This window comes from Falco biarmicus, chromosome 4, assembly GCF_023638135.1.
Source record: "Falco biarmicus isolate bFalBia1 chromosome 4, bFalBia1.pri, whole genome shotgun sequence".
NCBI classification, from domain to species: Eukaryota; Metazoa; Chordata; class Aves; order Falconiformes; family Falconidae; genus Falco; species Falco biarmicus.
Genome location: NC_079291.1, coordinates 75582454 through 75603652, shown reverse-complemented (window position 1 = coordinate 75603652; position 21199 = coordinate 75582454). Strand labels below are relative to the sequence as shown.

Sequence of the window (21199 nt, the reverse complement as noted above, 5' to 3'; positions counted from 1 at the left end):
TCAGTCAGCCCTGCCAGGTTGCTGAGGCCAGCCTCCTGCTTTCACAGCTAACCTGTCAAAGTCCTCTTTGGAAACTCATTCTTCAGGCTTCCCTTGTGCTCCTTACGAGAAGCTCGGTCAGAGTCTCTGTGCTCTCTCAGTGAGAGCCTTCTGCCAATTTTCAGTGTGAAGGTGCTTGTGGCCAGTTTATAGCAAGCCATTCTTGTACAAATACCACACTGCACTTTAAACAGAGCTTTTCCCACTCTGGCATCTCTCTTCTCTGCTGTATTTGTTCTTCCTGAGCTTTTGGCTTGTTAGGTTAAAAAAGCTGTTTCTCTTGCCTCCAACTGGATTTGCATCAGGCTCCCTACAGCAGAAGTCTTGAAGTCTGATGTACCAAGAGAGCAGAGAGGAAAGCAGACAGCTGAAGCAGATAAGTCAGTATAGCACACAGCATTAAATAGATCTTAAAGAAACAGGAGAACTCCAGAGCATTTTATCTCGTTTCCCCCAAGACCATGCTGGGTTAAGTTGTCTTTATGCTAATGCTATGCCAGAAGAAGTTAGCTTCTGCATACTGAAAATAACCGGAGGTGCAGAAGTCCATTCCCGCAGTCACACAGACATTTGTTATTTAGAACAAACAGTCCTCTTGCTTTGGTTAACCATTAAGAGTTTAAATTAAGACACTTTCCTCTTCCACTGAAAGATGATGTGAGTTATTTAAGAGAGATAGTATCTGTGTTCCTGCTAATGCAAGAATATCGCTGTATTGCACATGGGAGCCAATCACTTCACATCAAAAACAATCTAAGTTTTACTACAAGCCACCTGGAGAAGACTGTACAAAGACTCTTGTCATTAGTCTTCAAGAGGCGCTCACTTTTCACCATGCTCACCTCAGGAACACTTCCAGAGGGCAGTGGAGGTATTTCATTGGGAACCACACCTCCTTCTACTGGGCAGGCTTGCTGTTGAGAGCTATTTTGTTGTTTTTAAGGGTAAGAGTTGACTATTTTGGCAGACCAGAATTAAGACATCACAACAGTACTTTGAAAGAGGCATTTGTTGCACAAGCAGGCTTTGAGGAAAAGGTGTAAGCTACACCTTGGTGCGCAAGTGCACACATACACAACAAGATGTGTACCTTGTTGCTCCATCCAGTTCAAGTATTCTCACCACTACTTATTTCACCTCTCCTGTCTGCCCCAGTTTGCTCTATGGCGGCAGCAGCTACAAGTTCTGGCATGTGGGTGCAGCCCTGTGGAGACACAGCACTGGCTCTGAGGAGCTCACAGTCTACAAGAAGGGGAGAAAGCCTTCTGTACAGCAGCCTCAAAGAGTAGGTCATGCTGCAGACAGGGTAAAAGCTCTGAAATTATATTTCTGGACACATTACTTGGGGTGCCTGCCACTTTCTATTCCCAGTTTAATCTGGGCATCTGACACAGCAAGGTCTCAGAAAAAGGCTGACCAAAGCTAAGTTATGTGGTCATCAGAAAATCACACTGACCAATTTGGTTCATTTATAACTGGTAAGCGAAGTGACATGGTCTCAAGTCCACATGTTTGTTAGGATTGTAGCTTTAGATTTCTCTGAAACATAGTAAGGGCAGAGGGAAGCTTAAAGATAAGCTCACACATGGGACTGAACATGCGACGGGGAGATCCCATACTGTGCCACTGCAGAAGGCACGCTCCAACACTCCTTGCCTTGCACTTCTGCAAGTACCAGGAAATTGGCCCCCGCTTCAAAGGAGCTGCCTCAAAGCATCCACACCACCAGAGATGTGCACGAGCAAGAACAGATGAGGCACCGGGGGAGGTATCAACAGTACATCCCAGGTGAGTGCTCTCACATCTACAGCACAAGTGAATTTGCAGGAAGTCTTTCTTTAAGAGAGCATGATGGATTTTGCCAGTTAGCAAAGGTCTACTTTAAGGAGCAAAAAGCCAAGTGGCAAGAGCTTGAATAAAAGTGGCAAAGTTTCCTAAAGGTTGGTAACCTGCCAGGACACTGGCACAATCAGGAGGCTGACATATAGCTTCCGACTCTTAGTGTCTAAGAGAGGAGGAATGTTCTCCAAAGTTTTCTGGTTTGGAAACAAAAGGGAAAAGACAGTAGTTCATTTAACTTAGGGAGACGTTATCCTGGAGTGACCCTGTCATGTTACTGAAAGGATGACAGTAAAACTGTATAAACCACTATGGACCAACAGCAATTCTTCAGAGGACCACAAGATTTTTCTGCTGTTTATAATCTAGATGCTATTCTGGAGCAGGGCCCAAAGGAGAAACTCAAGATTTAATGCTCTCTCTCATGTTTTAAGGAACATATTTTACGATCCAATTGAGATGCTCTAGTTTCAAGTCTGCATCAAACATGCAAGTAGGAGCCACCCTATTTTTGGAACTGACTTGAAGGCAACACAGACCGAAGAACTCCATTGGGAAAGCCAGTGTCATATTTAAACAAATTTGACAAACCTCAGAAAGTACGAACTCCCACATTAAAGCTAAGGCAGATCTAGAGCAAGAATTGTCTTGTCCTCTATAACCCCTTCTTCTCAGCCCTCCTCTAGAAACTAATACTGAATATAGTCTGTAACAGACCTTTTCAGTAGGGAAGTCTGTCACCTACTCCCCTCTCTCCCATCATTTCGTAAGAATACCAGGCAGCAAGTCTACATGCAGTGCCTCCTGGCATTTACACAAACCCCATCCTTTTGATGCTCAGTGTGTTCCTTTTCAGAGCTCTTTGCTATGGCATGAAAGATTTTTACAGCCTAAAGGAAAAGCAAGTGTGTCCCATCAAAGCAGTGAGAGCAGCACTCACCTGGGCTCCTCTAGAGTAGGATCTGAAAATGGTGCAAAATCTTCCTTGCCCTGATGTGTCCCTGCAACAAAGAAAAGTTACAGCTATGAAACGTGGAGAATCAAATCCTATACTGCACACCTCCTACCAGACCTAACAAAAAATAAAATAAAAATTCAGTGTTGATCTTGCCAGAGCTTTAGAACATGTATGGTACCCAAACTGCTCTGCATGGTGTTTCCTGGTAGGTGCATCACCACCTTTGGTGACAGTCAGATGTGCTTCAGAGGTCCTTGCTGTCATTGTGCTTTCCACAGAGAAGGTACAAACAAAAACCACTGAACTTCACTACTACCTTAAGATGTATGAGGATGCAAGTCTTTTACTCCCTCGGGCAAAGGACTTTTTCTCTAGTTCCCTACAGTCCATGGGAGTTTGGGAGTCAGAGTAAGATTGCAGACCTCTCCTAGTCATGGAAAATAGCTGACCTATTGTAAAATGAACGTAACCACTCAAGATAGGAGAAATTGTCTTGCACTGCCTAGTTTTACTTATTTTTCTAAATACGTTTTAACCACAAATGAAAGGAAGTATCTTTATATCCAGATCTCTGACAGACCTGGCCAACCATACCCTACAGACAGCTCAGGAACAGGACGAGGGAACAGCGTTTCTAGCCTGCTTGACAATAAGGGGCTATTCAGTCACTATCATTTGTCTTGACTGCAACTCTTGACGTGGATTAAGTAAGTTTGACTACATTAGCAGCACCTCTCAGTGCCTGCGGGAACATCTGGAACAGCGAGCCAGAGCCCAGCATACTGATTTAACCAGTGTACACTGAAATGCATCAGGGTAATCAAAGACATGTTATGATGTTTGTCATATCTATTCACTGGGCCAGGATAAAGACAGATTAATGACCACTGAGAAGCCTGATGAATCCTTCAGTCCCAGATTTGCACCAGCTATATGAAAAAAGCACTGACCTCAAGTTCAGGACAGTCATTCTTTCAAATTAATATTAAATTTAAATTCTTTCAGTCTGAAGCTTTAAAGGATCATATTATTGGCCCTGGACATCAATTTCACAGTCTGTGTGTGCTTACATATCCTTCTCCCCCAACAATCAAATATTGGGTTGCACAAGGAAAGTAATGGTAAAAGATTACACTAAGGCAATGTAAACCAATGTTACCATCTTTTCAGGCCCTGTGCTGGCTCTCCAGCTCAAGAATTACAGTATAATAAGAAGAGGGTTTCAAGCAGGAAGCGGGAAGTAACTACACACTTGGGGCTGAAATGTTAAAATTGACATCTTACAAGAGACACAAAAGAATCTAAGTGGCACATATAAGCACACCAGCTAGAAGAGATAAATTAGCTGCTTCTGTTCTTTTGTAAGAAAAATGAGGACATTCAGCCGCAGAGAGCAGGGGTATAATTAAACCACAGAACTATATGCTGCTGGAGTCAGTCACTGAGGCTCAGAACATGGTGTTCATTCCTATTTAACAATTCACACAGATTACTAATACTTCTGTTACTTGATACAAGCGCTGGTGAAGGGGCTATTTAACTTCATGTTTTAGGGCCTGTGTCATCCCCTACTAGATCTGGGTGAAATCCAGAATCGGAGCAGGCTACCTATCTTTCCTCTTTCATCTACTGGATTGCTGTGTCAGCTCGTCAGCAGGTTAAACCTCAGACAGAGCTTGGCCAGAAGGACTCCAGATCTCCCTCCACTGCTGACAGATAAGGCAGGGCCACCCCACCCTTGCAGCGTTCTCCCATCTCCATCCCACTGTCAGGTCACTCCAGTAAGTCCTGCTCTCCAGTGGTTTACCGTACTCTGACACTAACTGGGAGGTCTATTCACTGCTCTTGTTCTAATTTTCTACTCAAGTCACTGAGAAATATCCAGCTTCTGTGCCTACTAAGGGCTTCACCCATTTTTTTCCTCCACTTCTCCTATTCTCTTGTCTACATTTCTCATCCTAGGATTTAAAGAAAACACGGTATTGCTTCCAAAATAGTATGGTTCTCAATCACTGAGGGAACAGTATGGGAACATAGTCAGGTATGACTAAGGAAGACTGAAATTGAACTGTATCAATAATGAACAGCATGCTGTTTGTGCTACTTGATCAATGGAAAGAAGTGTGGTTTGCTAGAGTATCTCACTGGTAAGAACAGCTAGCAAGCCTCGCCACACGCCTGGGGATGCTCTGCACTCTGCGCAGCTCAGTACAGCATCCCACTAGCAGCACCACAGCCCCCGCTCACCGGTCCTGTGCTCGCAGCCAAAGCAGCTCAGAAACACTCACCAGAGTTCCAGCTTGACCCTTCTGCCATCCAACAAGATAGTAGTGGTCTTGTAGTCAATTCCTGAAAGGAAACCAATAAAAAGCTGAGTAAACACTGAGCAGGTCTTCAGAGATGGACAAGAAAGCTGCTCTGCCCACACAGCTCTATCGTTTCATGTTTACGGAAAGTGATGTTTTCTCCCCTTCGCTCTATTGCGTGTTTGTGGTGAGCCTACAGCGACTTGATAGAAATAGACCTCTGCTTCAAGGCAAAGATACTCTTGCGGAGATCTATCCCTCCCTAAAAATATAAATAAACCCTAGATTGCTTCTTACTTCTCCACTGTTGAATAAAACCTGTTAGGACTCAAGCTGTAGGAGATTCAGTGGTCTGTAGCATTATCCCAAGTGACAGTGTTAAAATACAGACTTTTGTGGGGGTGAGGCAGAGAAACAAACAATTTAGAAGCATCTCCGCCAAGTCAGCCTGTAGACTCACCATCTCTCAACAAACATCACTGCCTGAAACAGTCAAAGGACATTTCCAGAGGCGGGTGATACTGAAAGCCTGTCCAGAGAATCCTGCTGCTGCTTCTGAGCAGCTCTCTGTTGTGTATCACTCAGGGTCAGGTAAGGCAGAAAGTACTCCGTCTTTATTACAAGCTGAGAAGGCAGCACGGACAACTGCTTTCCCTAGAGCCGTTGTACCAGAGCAGCAGCAGACCCTCCAAACCACCCCACCAGGCTGTGCTGACAAGTGACTCGTTGGCACAAGGGGTGCCCACCATCTTCAGATACACAAAGGGTTTATTAAAAATTGGGAGCCTGTCTCACATTCAGACAGAGATGTTTAAAAAAGGGGCAACTCCACTTGCAAGCAACGTGTCCAAACCGAGCCGAACACACTGCTCCCGTGGCCCCAGGCACAGGAGGGAAGAGGCACAACAGCATCTGCCAGCTCCTTCCCCAAAGCCTGCGCTCGGGAACGGCCAACGGGCACCAGGTGCCCAGGAAAAGCAGCTTCTTCACAAGCTCCAGTTAATAACCTTCAAGTGTATTGAAGTTGCTTAAACAAAGCACCATGCACCTTTACTACACACCCACTAAAGCATAAACTAATTTACAGTCATCTTTAATAAAGCAGAGTCACTTCACTCAGATTAGATCAACTTTATTTTTTCCTCTTGCCAATAGATAGCAAACTTTGAATCTATATTAAAAACCCACCGTTGTGTTACGACAGGTATCTCCCTTTTCCTGCAAGAGGAATACTGCCCCGGTAACTAAACAGACAAGTTTGTCAATAAAGCAAATGGATTTTTCTGAGTCATCAGCAGGAGCTCCCTCTTAGTGAAAAACAAATTAGATTTCAGCCTTCACAGGGTGCTATAAAAAGCAATAAAGATAATTATCTTAAATTCTAACTATTTCCAGTGCTTTATCACAGAAAATAGACAGTTTACATTTTATCTTCCTCCAGAGACAAGCGAATGATCTGTATTTATTTTCAGGCTGATACACTTCTCCCTCATCCCCAGGGATGGCAAGCAGTAGTGGGAGCAAGCCTGCTCTGCAGCCAGGAGGGAACATCCAGACATTTGCCCACCAGTTCCTGAGCCAGGATCAGCCCCTGCCACAGGCTGACAGGCCGGGCTGTTAGGGAAAGGGCTAATTATGCCCACCGCACTGTTTCAGATGCAAAATCACAAGAGACTGCTCCACGCAGACTGCCCCATTTCTCGTTAGGCACAAGAGCTCCCTGCAAGCAGTATGTCCTCAGCATCCTCCATGCCAGCAGTCCAGGCACACAGATGGAGCAGTTGCATGAAAGCACCAAGGAGGAGGAACAGAGGTTTTCAGGGCACAGCAGCCACGTGCTTCCAAAACCACGACCATGGAGGTGAAACAAATCACTCTATGATCAGCTTTTAAAGTGAAAGAGGTTCGGCTTGACCAGAAGGAGAAGAAAACTCATTAAAGGAAAATGCCACACAAACCCAGAAATGCCTGTGTTAGGCTCCACACTCACAAACTGCCAAGCCTACAACCCCAACAAGGGGAACATAATTTCCTTGTTGCAAATATATACAACTTCATCACTACAGCAATGCTTTAAATACCCATTCCCTCCATGCCCATGTGAAACTATACTACATACTTCAAACCAGAGCAACACCAGTCTTTGGGCAGAACAATACAGCCATGACCAAAGCAGGCAACCAGCAGAAAACAGCACTGGAAAACTTCCTGAGCTCCTGCTGCAACTGCTCCTTGCTCCAAAGACGCTCAGGGAAATTAAATAGGCAAACCCAGAAGTCCTTTATGTCCTTCATGTCCTTCACAGTGATGTCTCTGCTCAGAAGAAAACGTGAGATGGAGGGAGGAAGCCCAAGGTGTGAGGTTGTACTCGCCCTTGCAGATATCCCTTCCCAGGAGACAGGCAGGGATGGCAGCTCGTCACTCGTGCAGGAAATTGTAAGAGAGCTCACCACGACGGAGTGGTTCTGGCAGACTCTCCAGGCACCTGCTGCCCCACCACACTTGACGTCAAATGCTGAATGCAAAAAGCAAAAAAAAAAAAAAGGGAAAGTACCAAATCTCTCTCTTCATTTCCAGACAGCTGCCAGTCAACTGCTTTTGCTGCCTGGCCTCGGGGCAGCCTGTGTCTTTGTGCAGAACTTCTCTCCTTGGCATATGAGTGCTGGAGGTGAAGGGAAAAGCCCTTTGAGGATCACACCCCTGCAGTACTACCACAAAACCTGCCTGAGGAATTCACATAGACTCGAGTTAAAAGCAAAGCTGTTTTGATTCTAGGCTACAGTCAGCATTTAAGCAGGACCTGGTAACATGGGTTGGAGGAAAGTGCTGCACTTTTTAACTCACATACACCAAAACTGCGACTAGGGACTGTATCTACAAAAGGTTCTTGAGCAAACTCTACCTACAAGCCCGCTGATAAGGACAAATACTATGTAACTGCAAAATTTTGGAGAAAATTTCAGCTTCCTCTCTTCCACAAACACTCAGTACATCAGGACAGCTCATAGGGACTTGCATTAAAGCTTGCACCAACTTTTTTTTTTTTTTTTTTTAGCTGGTTAGCCCTCTGAGCAGGACACAGCTCTCCTGTAGCTGTGCAGGACAGCCACGGCTCACTGGTGCTAGAAAATTGCTGTAGCCCAATACGTACTCCCCCCATTTTACAGCTGACAAGGAGGCTGAGCAGCCCAGCTCACTTTCCTAAGCCCAGCCTACAGCCCAAGCTCAGTCTTGGCTTCACCCCTGTCCCAGGGACATGGGGACAGAGGGCCACAGTCCCACTGGTTGGCCATGCTACATCAGGGCTACCAGTCTGCCTTTTCATTCCAGGCAGCTCAGACACCAATAAGGTAAGGGAAGTTTTTAAAGTTTAATTTCTGCAGTTGACAGGGTTTCCCCCACCTGAGCATCACCTCTGCTCGCAGCAAGTACAGCTCATTTTGAGACTGACATTTATTCTCTGCCAGAACGTGCTTTGATCCCCCGGAAGGGATGCGCTGCTACAAACCCCACGCGATGCTCCTGCAGCACACAGCACCAGCAAGCCGCCAGCTGCTGCCTCCGCAACCCTGCCTGGCCCTTGGGGCATGCAGCACTGGGGGAAAAGAAAACAGTCTTGTTTAAAGCTTATTTTATATCAACTGATCTCTTTCTTGACCAATATCTAGCATGATGCAACAAAATGAATGAGGCTTGGAAAACAAGTCTGGGCTGTTCTCTCTAATTTAGCATTCAGGCCAACTCCTCTGCTATTTTTCCAGTGCTGCTTTAGTCTTCTATTTATGCTGACACCATCTCAAGCTCACTCCTCGAAAAGCGAGCCGACCTGGCACAGGGCACTCTGCAAAGTGATCTGGTGTCACCGAGCCTGATGTCAGACACCCAATTCCCCTCTGCAGAGCTGGGTTTCAAGCTCCCAGGCAAGACTCCAGGGAATTCCAAACCTTTATTCCTTTTACCAACTGGTATAAGGAAAACCTAAGAAAGCAAGCCATTTTCCCATGGGAATACACAAGATGTGTTATAGGAAACTCTGACCTCTCCCGAATTACTGATGCGGAGCACAGCACACTTTGCATCAATATGACCTGAAAAACCCCACACCCTACCTTAGCTTAGTTAAAACTTTCACCCAAAAGATTACACCCAATGCGAGCAGGAAAAGTAAAACCCCTCCAAGAGACATTACAATCCTCCAGCATTTGATACTACTTTGTATGAGGCTGTCAGTCACCCTTCCTCTTGGGAATTCATGGCTTGGAGAAAGGCGTCCCGCTGCTCTGCCAAGCCCCTGAACTGCATCTGCACGAGCAGCAGCACACCAAAACCACAACAGAGGAGGAGCAGGCAAGCAGATACGTGGAACTGGAAGCAACATTGGAAAAACGCAGAAAGACAAGGGAGCTAAGTATTTCATGCTGCTCTTGGGTTCTCCCTTTAAACAGATTATCATCTCTGGAAAATGGGTTTAAATGGCTCAAGTGAAGACTCTATAAATGTTTACTACTGTAAGCACAGCCGCTTCTTGGCTTTGTGTATGTCTTTGTTTTAGAGAAAAGGAGACAATTTTGCAGTTGCAGACTCTCTAGATGACTGCCCTAGCGCCTGGGCAGGGGACCAGAAGGATCACCTACCCTTAAAAAGGCAGATTTGAGCAAAACCTTACCGCAGTAAGAGCAGCACGTGCCTTTTTCCTCCTTTAGCTTTCCAAGGCGATCCTCACTTAGTGCTAGGGTGAGAGTGATCCCAGCTCTCAGCATGACGCTAGAGCCAGTACTGCATTTCAGGTTATTGGTCCAAACCAAGCGTCCTCCTCCAGAGATGCTCTAATGATTCAACTCCTAACTAACAGCTTCACTGCACTTATACAAATATCAAAAAGGTACAATCAGGACTCACCCCATGACAGAGGGATAAAGGGACTCGCTCCACATTACAGAAAGCCATCAGCAGCTTTTCCTGCAACCTTCCTTGAAGGCTGGGCTGCTGCAGGCTGGCAGCAACATCTCTAGTCTGCGCCTGTAGTGTCTTCAAGAAGAACGTAATTTATTCACAAATCTGGGGCACAAGACATTCCAGGTGATGCTCAAAAATCTCTTACCAAAGGAGAAAAATTTTTTTTAAATCCATGCACTCCAGTAAAACAGTGATAGTTTTAAGACAAGCTTGCTTTCCTTCCCAGAGACACTCTACTTATCACTTAAAAGTCATTTGCAGTTTGTGAGAATCAGACTGACCAAAGATACTTTTGCCACCTCATTTCTTAAATGTATTGTTTTCTGCTTGTGGAAGCTCGGAATCCACCACCTCACTTTCTGTTAGTCCACCCACAACAAAAAACAATGTATGTTATTTGAACTTCATTAAAAATATTGTCAGTTCCCCCAGCTTACAGACATGCACTGCACAATGCCAACTCAGCTTTTTTCTTTTTTTTTAATATAATAAATAAACGAAACCCAGTTTAATTTAATAATTCAAAAGAAGTCAACCACCCCATTTACAAAGTGATATATACAAGGTCAACAGGCAAAACCTGAGGTATAGAGTGATGATAAGTTAAGGCCAATCCTTCACTTAATGCATTATATAAATCAGAAAATAAGATAAATTGAGTAGAATTTTGTTATCTATCTGACTAATGCTGCTTTTTGGCAGATTGTTATTTCAGCTGTAGAAAAAAATTGAGCCAGAGTGGCTCCATTCTGCAATTCTTCGAATAACGGTGGCTTTTGAGTCCTCAGAGGAGGACTGATGTATGAGATGGGCCTGATCTCTCAGCATCCCTAGAGAAACACTCTGCTCTACTGCAAAATTTTAACACCGGCTCACAAGCCACCAGAAACACTCATCATGCCACCACAGCACCTCACCCAGCAAGCCTGGTGATGGATTTTCATTTGTCACTGCCATTAGTACAGCCAAAGCTACCATGCCACAAGCGTCCAACTGAAAATGCTGGATTTTTCCCCAAAGCATTCCCAGCCATTTCTGTTTTCCTACAGGTCATCAGCTCTGCTGAGTCCAGAAAAACACCTAGGACTTCTTAAAAGGTCTTCTTAAAGGTTTCCAGGTTTAATGCCACACTGACCAGTGACTACTAGGAAGAGGGAAGAGCACGGGGTGGAATAAAAAAAAAAAAAAAAAAAAAAAAATCGAGAACACAAGACAAATATTTAACTTGCTGAGATTTTGCAGTAACCCGAGTAACCAGCTGTGAAGGGCTGGTCGTGCTGCATGGCATTTGAGGATCCTCGGGAGAAAGTGATGTAGGTCTCAGTGAGCAGCTAGCAAATAAGTAACTGAAAGAATTAAAGGCATACTATGATTATAAAACAGGCAAACACTGTCAAGAGTATCAGGCAAACTCTGTTTCTCCTGGGGCAGCACTGAGAATACCTCCCAATCAGCGTGGCAGACTTCACAGACAAACCGCAATGAATTTGCAACTCAAGTGTTGTGGCAATCCTTACTTAATACACAACGAAGGATCAGAAGCCATAATCATCCAGGATGCAGCTGGTCTTCAATGATTGTTTTCACTGCCACAAAAGTAGATAAACACCAAGAAACACTTTAGAGTGGGTCAATGGATTGTAAATAATTTTTTTCTTCCCTTTTGCAAAAAGGAAAACATTAAGAATGAATCTCCAGTGAAGCTTCTCAGCAGCAAGTATTTCAAGAGTTGTGGCTAAGCAGAGATGGATGAATTTAGTTTAAAACCTTTATCACCAGTTCAGAAAACGCTGTGGATGCCAGCAAGGACACCACATCCAACTGAATCTTTGGGAGAACGTAAACTACGTAAGAGAGCCCTGTCCCCTCACTGGCCATCCCTTACTGGCCATACTCAGTGGCAGCTGGGCCAGGCTCCCTGGGATAGCCCTGGCAGGGGCCTGGGGTATGGTGTCCCCTCCTCTGAGACCCTCTTGCAGGGCTGGCAGAGCCTGGCTGGGCATTGTCAGGCCCCCCAGCACACCTCTGGGGATGTGCAGGCAAGTTTATCACCACGTGAGCTAGCAGTGGTCCTACTGTGTGCGCAAGGTGGAGCTGCTAAGAGGTCCCTGCCTCTCCCTCCAAAGGGCTCATGCAAACCTTCCAGCTGGATCAAAGGAGGAGAAGCCAACCAGTTCATCTGTGCAAAACTCAGTACAGCGAGCGTGCCCCTGCCTGTACAGACCTCATAACTGGAGCTTTTCTGTGCTCTGTAAGTTCAGCCTAAATCCATTAGTCCAGAAATGAATTCATCCAAAATGCCAGCAATAATCGGGCAGTGTCTAAAGACAATTGTTTATTCTACCAAGTCCCTGGGTGTCACAGATGTTAAGTAGACCTTTCTAAGCCATGACTGACATGGTTGTGTTTTAAAATGGAAAGCTTTGCCCCTGTGTGTGCAGGCACCTGCGTGAGGCTGCTCACCTCCTTCAGAAAGTCAGAGTGGCTGTAGTGTGCCACACACCCAGGGAGAGCTGCCAGCAACAGCAATGGCCAGCAAACTGACCCTGGCCAACCTTTTCACAGGGGCAAGTTAATGATGAGAAGCAATAATTGCACCTGACAGCTGAGAGCCGGAGGGCTGACGTGCTAGTTTTCCCAAAAGCAAACGAGTGGGGATGCCCCCATACCTGCCAAGTGTGGAGAAAAAGCAGAAGCAGCAACAACCAGCTAAGTTCCGTCCTCACCAACAAGCTGAAGAAAACAAACAAGGCAAGAGAAGTTCTGGGACATCACAAAATTGAGGCCAAAAGGTGGGTACAGTATCTCCAGGTCTGCAGTGGGACACGACAGCAGACCAGCTCCAGAATAAGAGCATCATTCCCACCTCCAGGCCCCAGCATGCAAAAACCCCACCCCAAACCCAAGGCAAACCCCCACAGACCACTCCCACCCACCCCACACAACCAAACCACACTCGCTTGTGGGGCTGACAGCAGGAATTCAGACAGCAAGGACACTGGCACTGCAGCTCGTAACACTGCCCCAACCAACACCCTCCCTCTCTGGTTATTTCAGGGTGAAAGACCCCCCTGACCCGCAGGGTGTCATCCACAAGCAGTGTTCCCAGCAGCAGCCCTCTCCAGCGCCCAGCTTTGGGGACGTACCAGGAGCTTACACAAGGTCAGGCCAAGAGGGACAGAGCTACTCCACAACGGCTTCACAGCACGTTCCTGCAACACAGCCAGCACCATACAAACTCATCAGCTTTACCACAGATGCTGCTGAGACCAAAGTGGGCACTGGCCTCCTGAGACTCGTCTCCTGGCAGAACCGTATTCCACAAGATGACAACAGCTATTACACTCCCATTGCTGTGTTCATACGCTCCCTCCCACTGCATCTCACATGCTGCACCTTTGCATTTAAGAACAGTTTATGGTGAGATGGTCATTAAATGTCAACCTACAGCAACCGAGGCCAGCAGCCGAGCTGCTCCAAAAAGCAGAACACGAAGCCAGGATGCATTATGAGTGTAGTTCAAAATGCCTTATTTTGGGGTTGGGTTTTTTTAGGCCTTCACCAGCCTATGAGCAAAAGGGCAGCCAGGGTTCAAGATTCATATCAGAATTGTTCGCTTGTGGGCTAAAATTGATACAGAAAGACTTGTCATTTCATTTCTAGTCAAACAAGGCAGATGGGTACAGAAATTACAGCTGGCCAGGAGATGCTAGCTGCTGAACGCACGTTCAAAGCAAACAGGTTTTGCACTGCCATGTGCGGCAACTGAATGTATTAGTCCAACACTGAAACCCACCCCTAGGCAGAAGGCAGCTGCTGGGACCAGCACCCACCCAAAGAAGCAGGTATCGAGATCCTCTGATTCAAGTAATTTAAAAAACAGGCAGTAGCATCTGTACGTAGAAGACACCACCAGTGCACTGCCTTCCACTGCAGCGCCTACTTTTAACTTAGAGCAGTAGTTATTTTCTCCATCATCTGTAAGTGATACCAAATTGTTCAGAAAAGATGTGGTATGAGCACATAAACACTAGCTGATGAAAAAAGTTAATTCAAGCTATTCAAATAACAACTGATGAAGTCATCCGACCTTAAAAAGTGTGTACAACAGCACATTAACAGCAGCAATTTAGCTAGTCAGCTCAGAGCTGTAAGCCACAGAAAAAAATCCCTTCCAAACAACACATGAGCTCATCAGTTTGAGTCATGCATTCAATTACCTACTCTCTAGATAGACAAACAACAAATTATCTCCATAAACAACAGGGGTCAACAAAACAAAGGTAGATTCATCCCAGGTCTGTGTCTTTTGATGTTAGCATTTACCTCGGCAGTATTACTTCTTTGTTTTAAGCAGGGTGGTAACAAGTTCCCAAACAGCATCAGTGCAAAACACCCCCAGCTCCTGCCCGCAGAACTGGAGCTGAGGACCAGAAAGCATGCGCTTTTACCACTGCGCTCCTGTCCTGCGTTGGAGCTGAGCAGCCGCCTTGGGAACAGGATCAAGAGGTCTCAGCTCTTACAGGGCACGCAGGAGACCAGTGCTGCTCCCACATGGTGCTGGCTGGGTAACGGGTAGATGGAAGCCATCTGCTTAAGCCTTCATCATATCCTGCTCACAGCCACAGAGACAAAATCCACTCACCGCACAACTCAGTGGGAGGTAACAAGGAGCTTCTGATTATTTAACTGTGCAGCAGATGAGTTTGAGCTGTTGTGAGCTGAGGAGTTCAGCCCCACGCACATGGTCAGGAGCCCATATCCCCGAACGAAGCTCGGCACACCATGCGAGCTCCTGCCATCTCAAGGGAGCTGCTGCAGCACTTGGCAGCTCTGTGATACATCCAACAAGCTGCCAAGTACCTCGTACAGAGTCACATGTAGAAACGGAGAGAACAAACACCTTTCCATTATTTGAAGTTACCCAAATTTGTAGATTTTCTCTCGAAAAACATACTCCATTCCACTCATACCTGCCTCATTTCAGATAAGAGCGCTCTCAATTTAAACTGGAAGCCTTTCACAAGGCGGCTGTTCGGATCGGTTTGTTCCCCAGCATCTTTCATCTACAGCTGAAGGCGGAGATCTCGGAAAAATAATTGTTTGTTTGGTTTTGTAACCAGGCAAAAGCAAATCACCTACTTGGAAACCTTCAGGAAGCCCAGATTTGCAGAAGACTTCACTTGGCTACTGCCTGCTCCACAGCCCAGCAGTGTTTCAGCAGCTACGTGGTCCTCACACAGAGGAACTCTGTTCCAGGCTCATTTAAGGATGACAACTGTATCTGAAAACAGCATTTGAAGCCAGTAGCAAATCTGTTCCTAAAGCTCAAACAATTTCAGCGGATACCCAGGAAGCCAGAGAAACAGTCAAAAGTCAGTCCAGAATTGGGGTTGTTAAGTGGATTTGTGCTTTAGAAGAAAATCAAGAATGACTTCATGCACAGAAGTGACAACAAACAAAAGAGTTTCTTCATGCTTTGCAGTTCATATCTCCATAAAAACTATACAGCTGCACGCAGAAACAAAGACAGCCTATGAGAAAAATCAGAGGGCACCATAACAATCTTCATTGTTGCTGGATTACCATACAAACACAAAGATACGCTTGGAGACAAAAAAAACCCCAACAACCCACATTCAGAAAACTCCCAAGTATTTCTTAAAAATACCTTCAATACCCTGGCCTTCTAGAGGTTGACCCTCCGTATTTATCCTTCTGAACACCGTGCAGGTTAGTATGTGGGGATTGTTGCTCCACAGCATCAGATCCTCGTGGCATCACCACCAGGACAGGCACACTGCTGTGTGCAGGAAGCCTGCTCCTGGTGCACGCCCGGCTCACAGGTATGGCTGCACGCCTGCTCAGGGATCTGGCAGAGGCTCAGGACGCACACGGCAGCAGTGTCCGATTGATGGGACACCCACCCACAGCCCCTCCTGCCATTCACACCCTGCTGCTCAATGCCTGTTTGCCAAACTCCAGGTTTTGCCATTTAAAAGGTCACGTTGCAACACGGCCATGCAGAGGCAGCCGGCAATGACGTGGCTGACTCCACACTGACACTATACACCTGAACACCCAGAAAGAAGGCTACAGTGTTTCAGCTGGGCATAGATGAGATAAGCACCAGGTGCCTGCAGAGCACAAGCACCTGCAGAGCTACCACAGCAACTATGGCAAGACCACTCACCATGAATTTCACTGGCTCTTGAATTTGGTCTCGCTGCACCGACTGCAAGCCCCATGCTGGAAAGGAACCGCTCCACACTGGAAGCATCAGAATGGCAGCTAACACTGGCTTCACATTTTGGTGCGCTGTTTCTAGCAATAAAAACAAATTTCCAGGGTCCTGACCTACAATACATTGCTGTGTGCACTCAGCGGTCCCTCCTTGACCTTCAAGGATGGGCTGGCAGCGCGAGCACCCCTCTGCACGCCCGTATGAAGTGTGCTGCCTGGCTGTGGCTCCACAGCAGCTCTCAACAGCCCGAAATCACGTTTTCAGACTCTCCACTCAGCCCAAATTGGCACCTCCCGGGTCTCAGCCCAGTGACCCCGGCAGCAACGCTGAAACACGCCTTTTGCTGCTACCAGGACCAAGCCAGCATTTTGCACTTTTAAAACAAAAAGAAAGCACTGAATTTTAACCTTGTCATACAGATGACATCCACAAGCGTGTCTCAACCCAAGGAGGCTTGCTAGCATGACGAGCAGCACAGACAAGGCTCTCAGGTTAGGCAAGATCAACCCTGTAGTTTCATCTCCTTGTGCTGTAGCACAGACCTGCACACTGTCTCCTGTATGGATTTTACCATCAAGTTACTTAAGCAGTTTAAGAACATAAGAAAAATAACAACTCTTGTGACAAGAGATGATTTAAGATTAAGTTAAACATGACAGGCAAAATAGTGGGGTTTATTTGTTGGGTTTTTTTGGTTCAAGGTTGTTTTTTTATGTTTGGTTGTTTTTTTTTGGTTAGTTGGCTTTTTTCACCTAGTTAGGTCTCCTGGCTGCTCAGGCTCCAGAGCCACAGGCAAAAGGCACTACTGCTGTTAGAACTGGTACAGAAGGAAACAGAAGACAGGGTTAATTTCTGTGTACATGACTGGGGTGTGTGTGCAAAGAGCAATCATTTGCAAAGACAGGGAAGTGGTATGACAAAACCCCCAAATGGGCCAGGGATGTCAGAAGCTGGGCTGGAAAATATGTTAAAATGGCATCTCTAAAAATAAAAAAATAAAAAGCCATCTTAATTTTCTTTAAAAGGAGATTATTCCAGAGATGCACAGCACCTTCCATTAAACTACCAGTTAAGTACAGCCCTTCACTGTCCCCTTCTGCCTGTCTCCTCCTTAACCACTAACAGTTTAAACAGCAAATATTTTGTTTAAATTGCATAAGGGTTTTTGACCAAATTCAATGCCTGCTATTGAAATGACTGCAGCACTGCGCAGCAATACAGGACATTAATCACTTCAGGGGTTACATTTATAGAACAGGTGTCAAAGTTTTAAAATTATATAATATTGTCTAGTTTCCCAATGGGGTAATGGAAATAAGACTAAGAGGAGGTAGAAAAAGAGGAAGAACGTTTGAAAAGCTATGGCTACGTAAAAACGCTCTCAGCAAACAGAAGCCCCATAGGAAGAGTCTCTCAGCTGATGTTGCAACCTTACTATCACTACAACTTCTGCAGTAACAAACAGACCTCTTGGACGGCAGGCCTAGCCCTGAGCCATGACCCTCGACGCCCCAGGGGAATTTTCCTTCAGGTGAGTCCCAACTCACAGCAAAGCACTTGGCAAAACAGAGCCCAAGATTTCCACATTGGAGCTTCCTTCCTCCTCCTCTGCCTGCAATCAAATAGAAACCGGTATGACATAATGCTTCTGTGTCTGCTTGTTTCGTGCCGAGCCTGGGCTGCCATTGGAAGGTAAGGGGTAAAGGGAAAGCAAACGAGATTTTAAAAAGCAAGATTATAAAACCTCAGCTCCACAACCTAAGCTCACCGTGTAGCTATTTCAAGCACAAGGGAAAGATGCTCTGCTCTTCCGAGAGAGGGAGGCCATGGGAGGAAAACATGCCAGGGAACAGCTGGAAACAAAAGCTGAAGGAGACTGGGGCGGAGGAGGAGGAGACATTTTCCATGGGCTTTCCTATGCAGCTTATATTCTGATACAAGCAAACAAAAAAACCCACACACACCCACCCCAAGAGAAGTGCACGACGCCATCACAGGCTCTGGAGAGAGCAAAAACTACTTGCTTTTTAGAAATAAAAAAAAATACAGAGAAACTTTTAATCCCAGTTACTAGAAGAGCCTTTCACCCTTTTCAGATTTACACTGCTCAGCTCACATCATCTTTGTGCACTTAAGGCTCAGAAACACATTAGTAGCCACATCTATAAAAGCAAAGCTTTTATACAGGGGATTAGAGGTGGCAGGAACTGCCCTGTGCAATCAAGAACTTTGCAGAATAAGTCCCCAGCTTTATAAAAACACAACAAAACCACAACCCTCCTGGAAAATTATGCATGCACAACAACCTACAGTGCTGTGCATCCTTAATCCTGACTTGAGAGCTGAAGACATCAAAACCTGCTAGGCACTCAGTCAGGGGGTTGGTTTTTGTTTTGATGGGATTTTTTTTGTTTGTTTGCTTTGTTTTGGGGTTTGTTCTGTTTAAGGTTTAAACCACTGCTAGTTATTCCCACATCAAGCAGAGATGGAGGTTCAACCAATGCTGTACATTTGGAAATATTTTTCACACAAAGGATAAGTAGTAAACAGTGGAGAAATAAGAGATGCTGGAGTTGTTTCCGAGCCAAAGCCTGCTCTGATGAGATCAGTTTTGCATCCCTGATGACAGGGAAGCAAACATCCCTGAAGGACACTGATGCAAGTGCTGGCAGACACGGGGAATTGCTGCACCAACCACTCTCCACTCCGCAAGCAATCAAAAGAGATTTCTAGCAGCATGACCAGCATGGTCCTGCTGAAGCATTCCCTGCAGATCAATTCTGCAGCCACTACAGGGACACGATGGCAAGGCTGCACTTAGAACATTTTGCCCCAGTCCCCCTTGCATCAGAGTGCTGAAACCTCACAATAAAACATTATTCCAATTAATACAGTCATGCCAGAAAACAAACAGCAGTTTCCACTGGCACACAGCACCTGAACCAGCAGGCCAGCCCAGCTGGATGCTTGTGTCTACCACTGATGGGGACAATGCTGCTCCGGCAGACAGCAGGAATGCACACAGCAGCATGTGGCCAGGCGAGGAGCAGAAGGCAGCAGCAAAGCAGCACCTAGATCAATGTTTTCTTCCCCACTGATGCCAAAGACAGCCCAGACACATTGCAGCGCTCAGCTGCAATCTCAAGCCCACGCTCAACATCTCAGGCTCTCGTGCCCGTGTCCAGAAGGCACCACCGCATCAGTGCTGTCCCTGCCTGAGGTGCGCCCAGCAACTGTTTCTTGTACGCTCCAGAAGGGAAGGTTAGAAGCTGGCAGGTATTGGGAGAGGTCCTGTCCTTACAGAAGCTGCAGAAGTTTAAAGCAGAACTGCTTGGCTGCACTTCATTAAGGCCTGGGAAAAGCAAACGGGCGGTGGCAAACTTTGCAGCAGTGCAGCAGGACCTCCAGGCACACATGGCCACAACCAGAGACTGTGGATGAGAAGCAAGAGACTACCACCTCCCTGGTCAGTCTTGGAAACTGGACAGGCAAGGAGCAGAAGTATTGAGAAGCATCCCCTTGCACTCCCTCCATGGCAGTGAGGAAGACGAGACAAGGTGTCCACTTTCTTCCATCCCTGCGTATGCCGGCTGTGGTACAGATGATTTCCTGGTTGGCAAGTAACTAACTCGAAGACTGCTACAAAGCAAAGCAGAGCAGTTGTACAGGTGATGTTTCTAGATGCACGCTGGTTACTGAGGAGTCACAGGACATACCAAGAGAGTAACTGCTGTAAAGAAAGACTTGAAAGGGACACCTTAGGGACCTCCAAATTTAGACAGCTGCACAAAAACAACCAGAGGGGAAAGACATCCGAAGATGTGGGTCACTCACATAAACAACCTGGTAATTAAACAGCAGTCATCTGATCCCCAGGCAAACAGCACTGGCTGGGAGGGTGCTCGCCTCCAAGGGCTGAGCAGTGTCTTCAGCCGCTCTTTGTTAATGCTGCCTCTCCCTGACATCCCTAACAGGGAAAGGGCATGAAGCTACAGGGCTGCAAACCTCGTTCGTTGCACAGACATGGAACCATGGTGGGCTCACAGCCCCTGCCCAGAAGCTGAACTCCTTGCACTTGCTATGGGGGAAAAGCTCTTGGGAAAAATGCAGTTTTTAATCTGAACCATAAAGCCTGTTGGTAAGTATTGCAACTGAGCACTTAAGTTGCCTTTTCCCTAACATTTCCTTGGGTCTTTGGATAGCAGTGGGGCAACAGAGCACACCTGAGGACAGTGCTCGAATAAAGGCACTAAGCCCCAGTTAAAGGATGGGGTTAAAACAAGGCACTGGGGCTCACTGCATCAGGGCTGGTCACAGCACCAACCCTGCAGCAAGGCACTGCTTGCTTTGAAAGAAGATCAGAGCGTAGACACAAGGCTTCATTCTCATCACTTCCTTAACACAAGCTGATGATGGGGGGGGGGGGATAAAAATTCATCTCCCTTCCAATCAAAGCCATCTGCTCAGAAAGATGCTCTGCTCTTTCCCTAACACACGTTTCTCCTTTCCTACGGGAACAGCAGCAGGTGAGGGGGCAGGCTGCCGCAGAAAAGGCCCTCCATCACGTGAGGATGAAGCACATCACATTCATGTCTGCGCGGTGAGACCAGCCCCAGCCCTATTTCTGGTGCAGGCAGGGCACAGTCTCATACAGCAGCAATGGCACTTGTGCCTGCAGAGCGCTCCCGTGCAAGGAGTCCTCCCCTGACTCACCTGGTTTTGATGCAGCTCGAGCAGGGCTGGCTTCTCAAGCAAGCCAACAAACCAGCTAGGCAAGATCATTTCAGCAGGAGCACATGAACAACTAGATATTCAAGCGTGGATGTATGACACAGTAGTGACAAAGCCCCTCAGGTG

At 46.4% G+C, this 21199-nt stretch overlaps 1 protein-coding gene across 1 annotated transcript in view; it reads right to left on the bottom strand.

Annotated features, from left to right (window-relative positions):
- The window catches only part of RAB40C (RAB40C, member RAS oncogene family), a 36707-nt gene that overhangs the window by 11589 nt on the left and 3919 nt on the right, over positions 1 to 21199 (bottom strand). The window contains exons 2-3 of the mRNA XM_056336835.1: positions 5125 to 5185; positions 2819 to 2879 (exon numbers count right to left, since the gene is read on the bottom strand). Of these exons, the coding sequence (XP_056192810.1) occupies positions 2819 to 2879; positions 5125 to 5185 (122 nt within the window). The remainder of the gene's footprint in view (positions 1 to 2818; positions 2880 to 5124; positions 5186 to 21199) is intronic.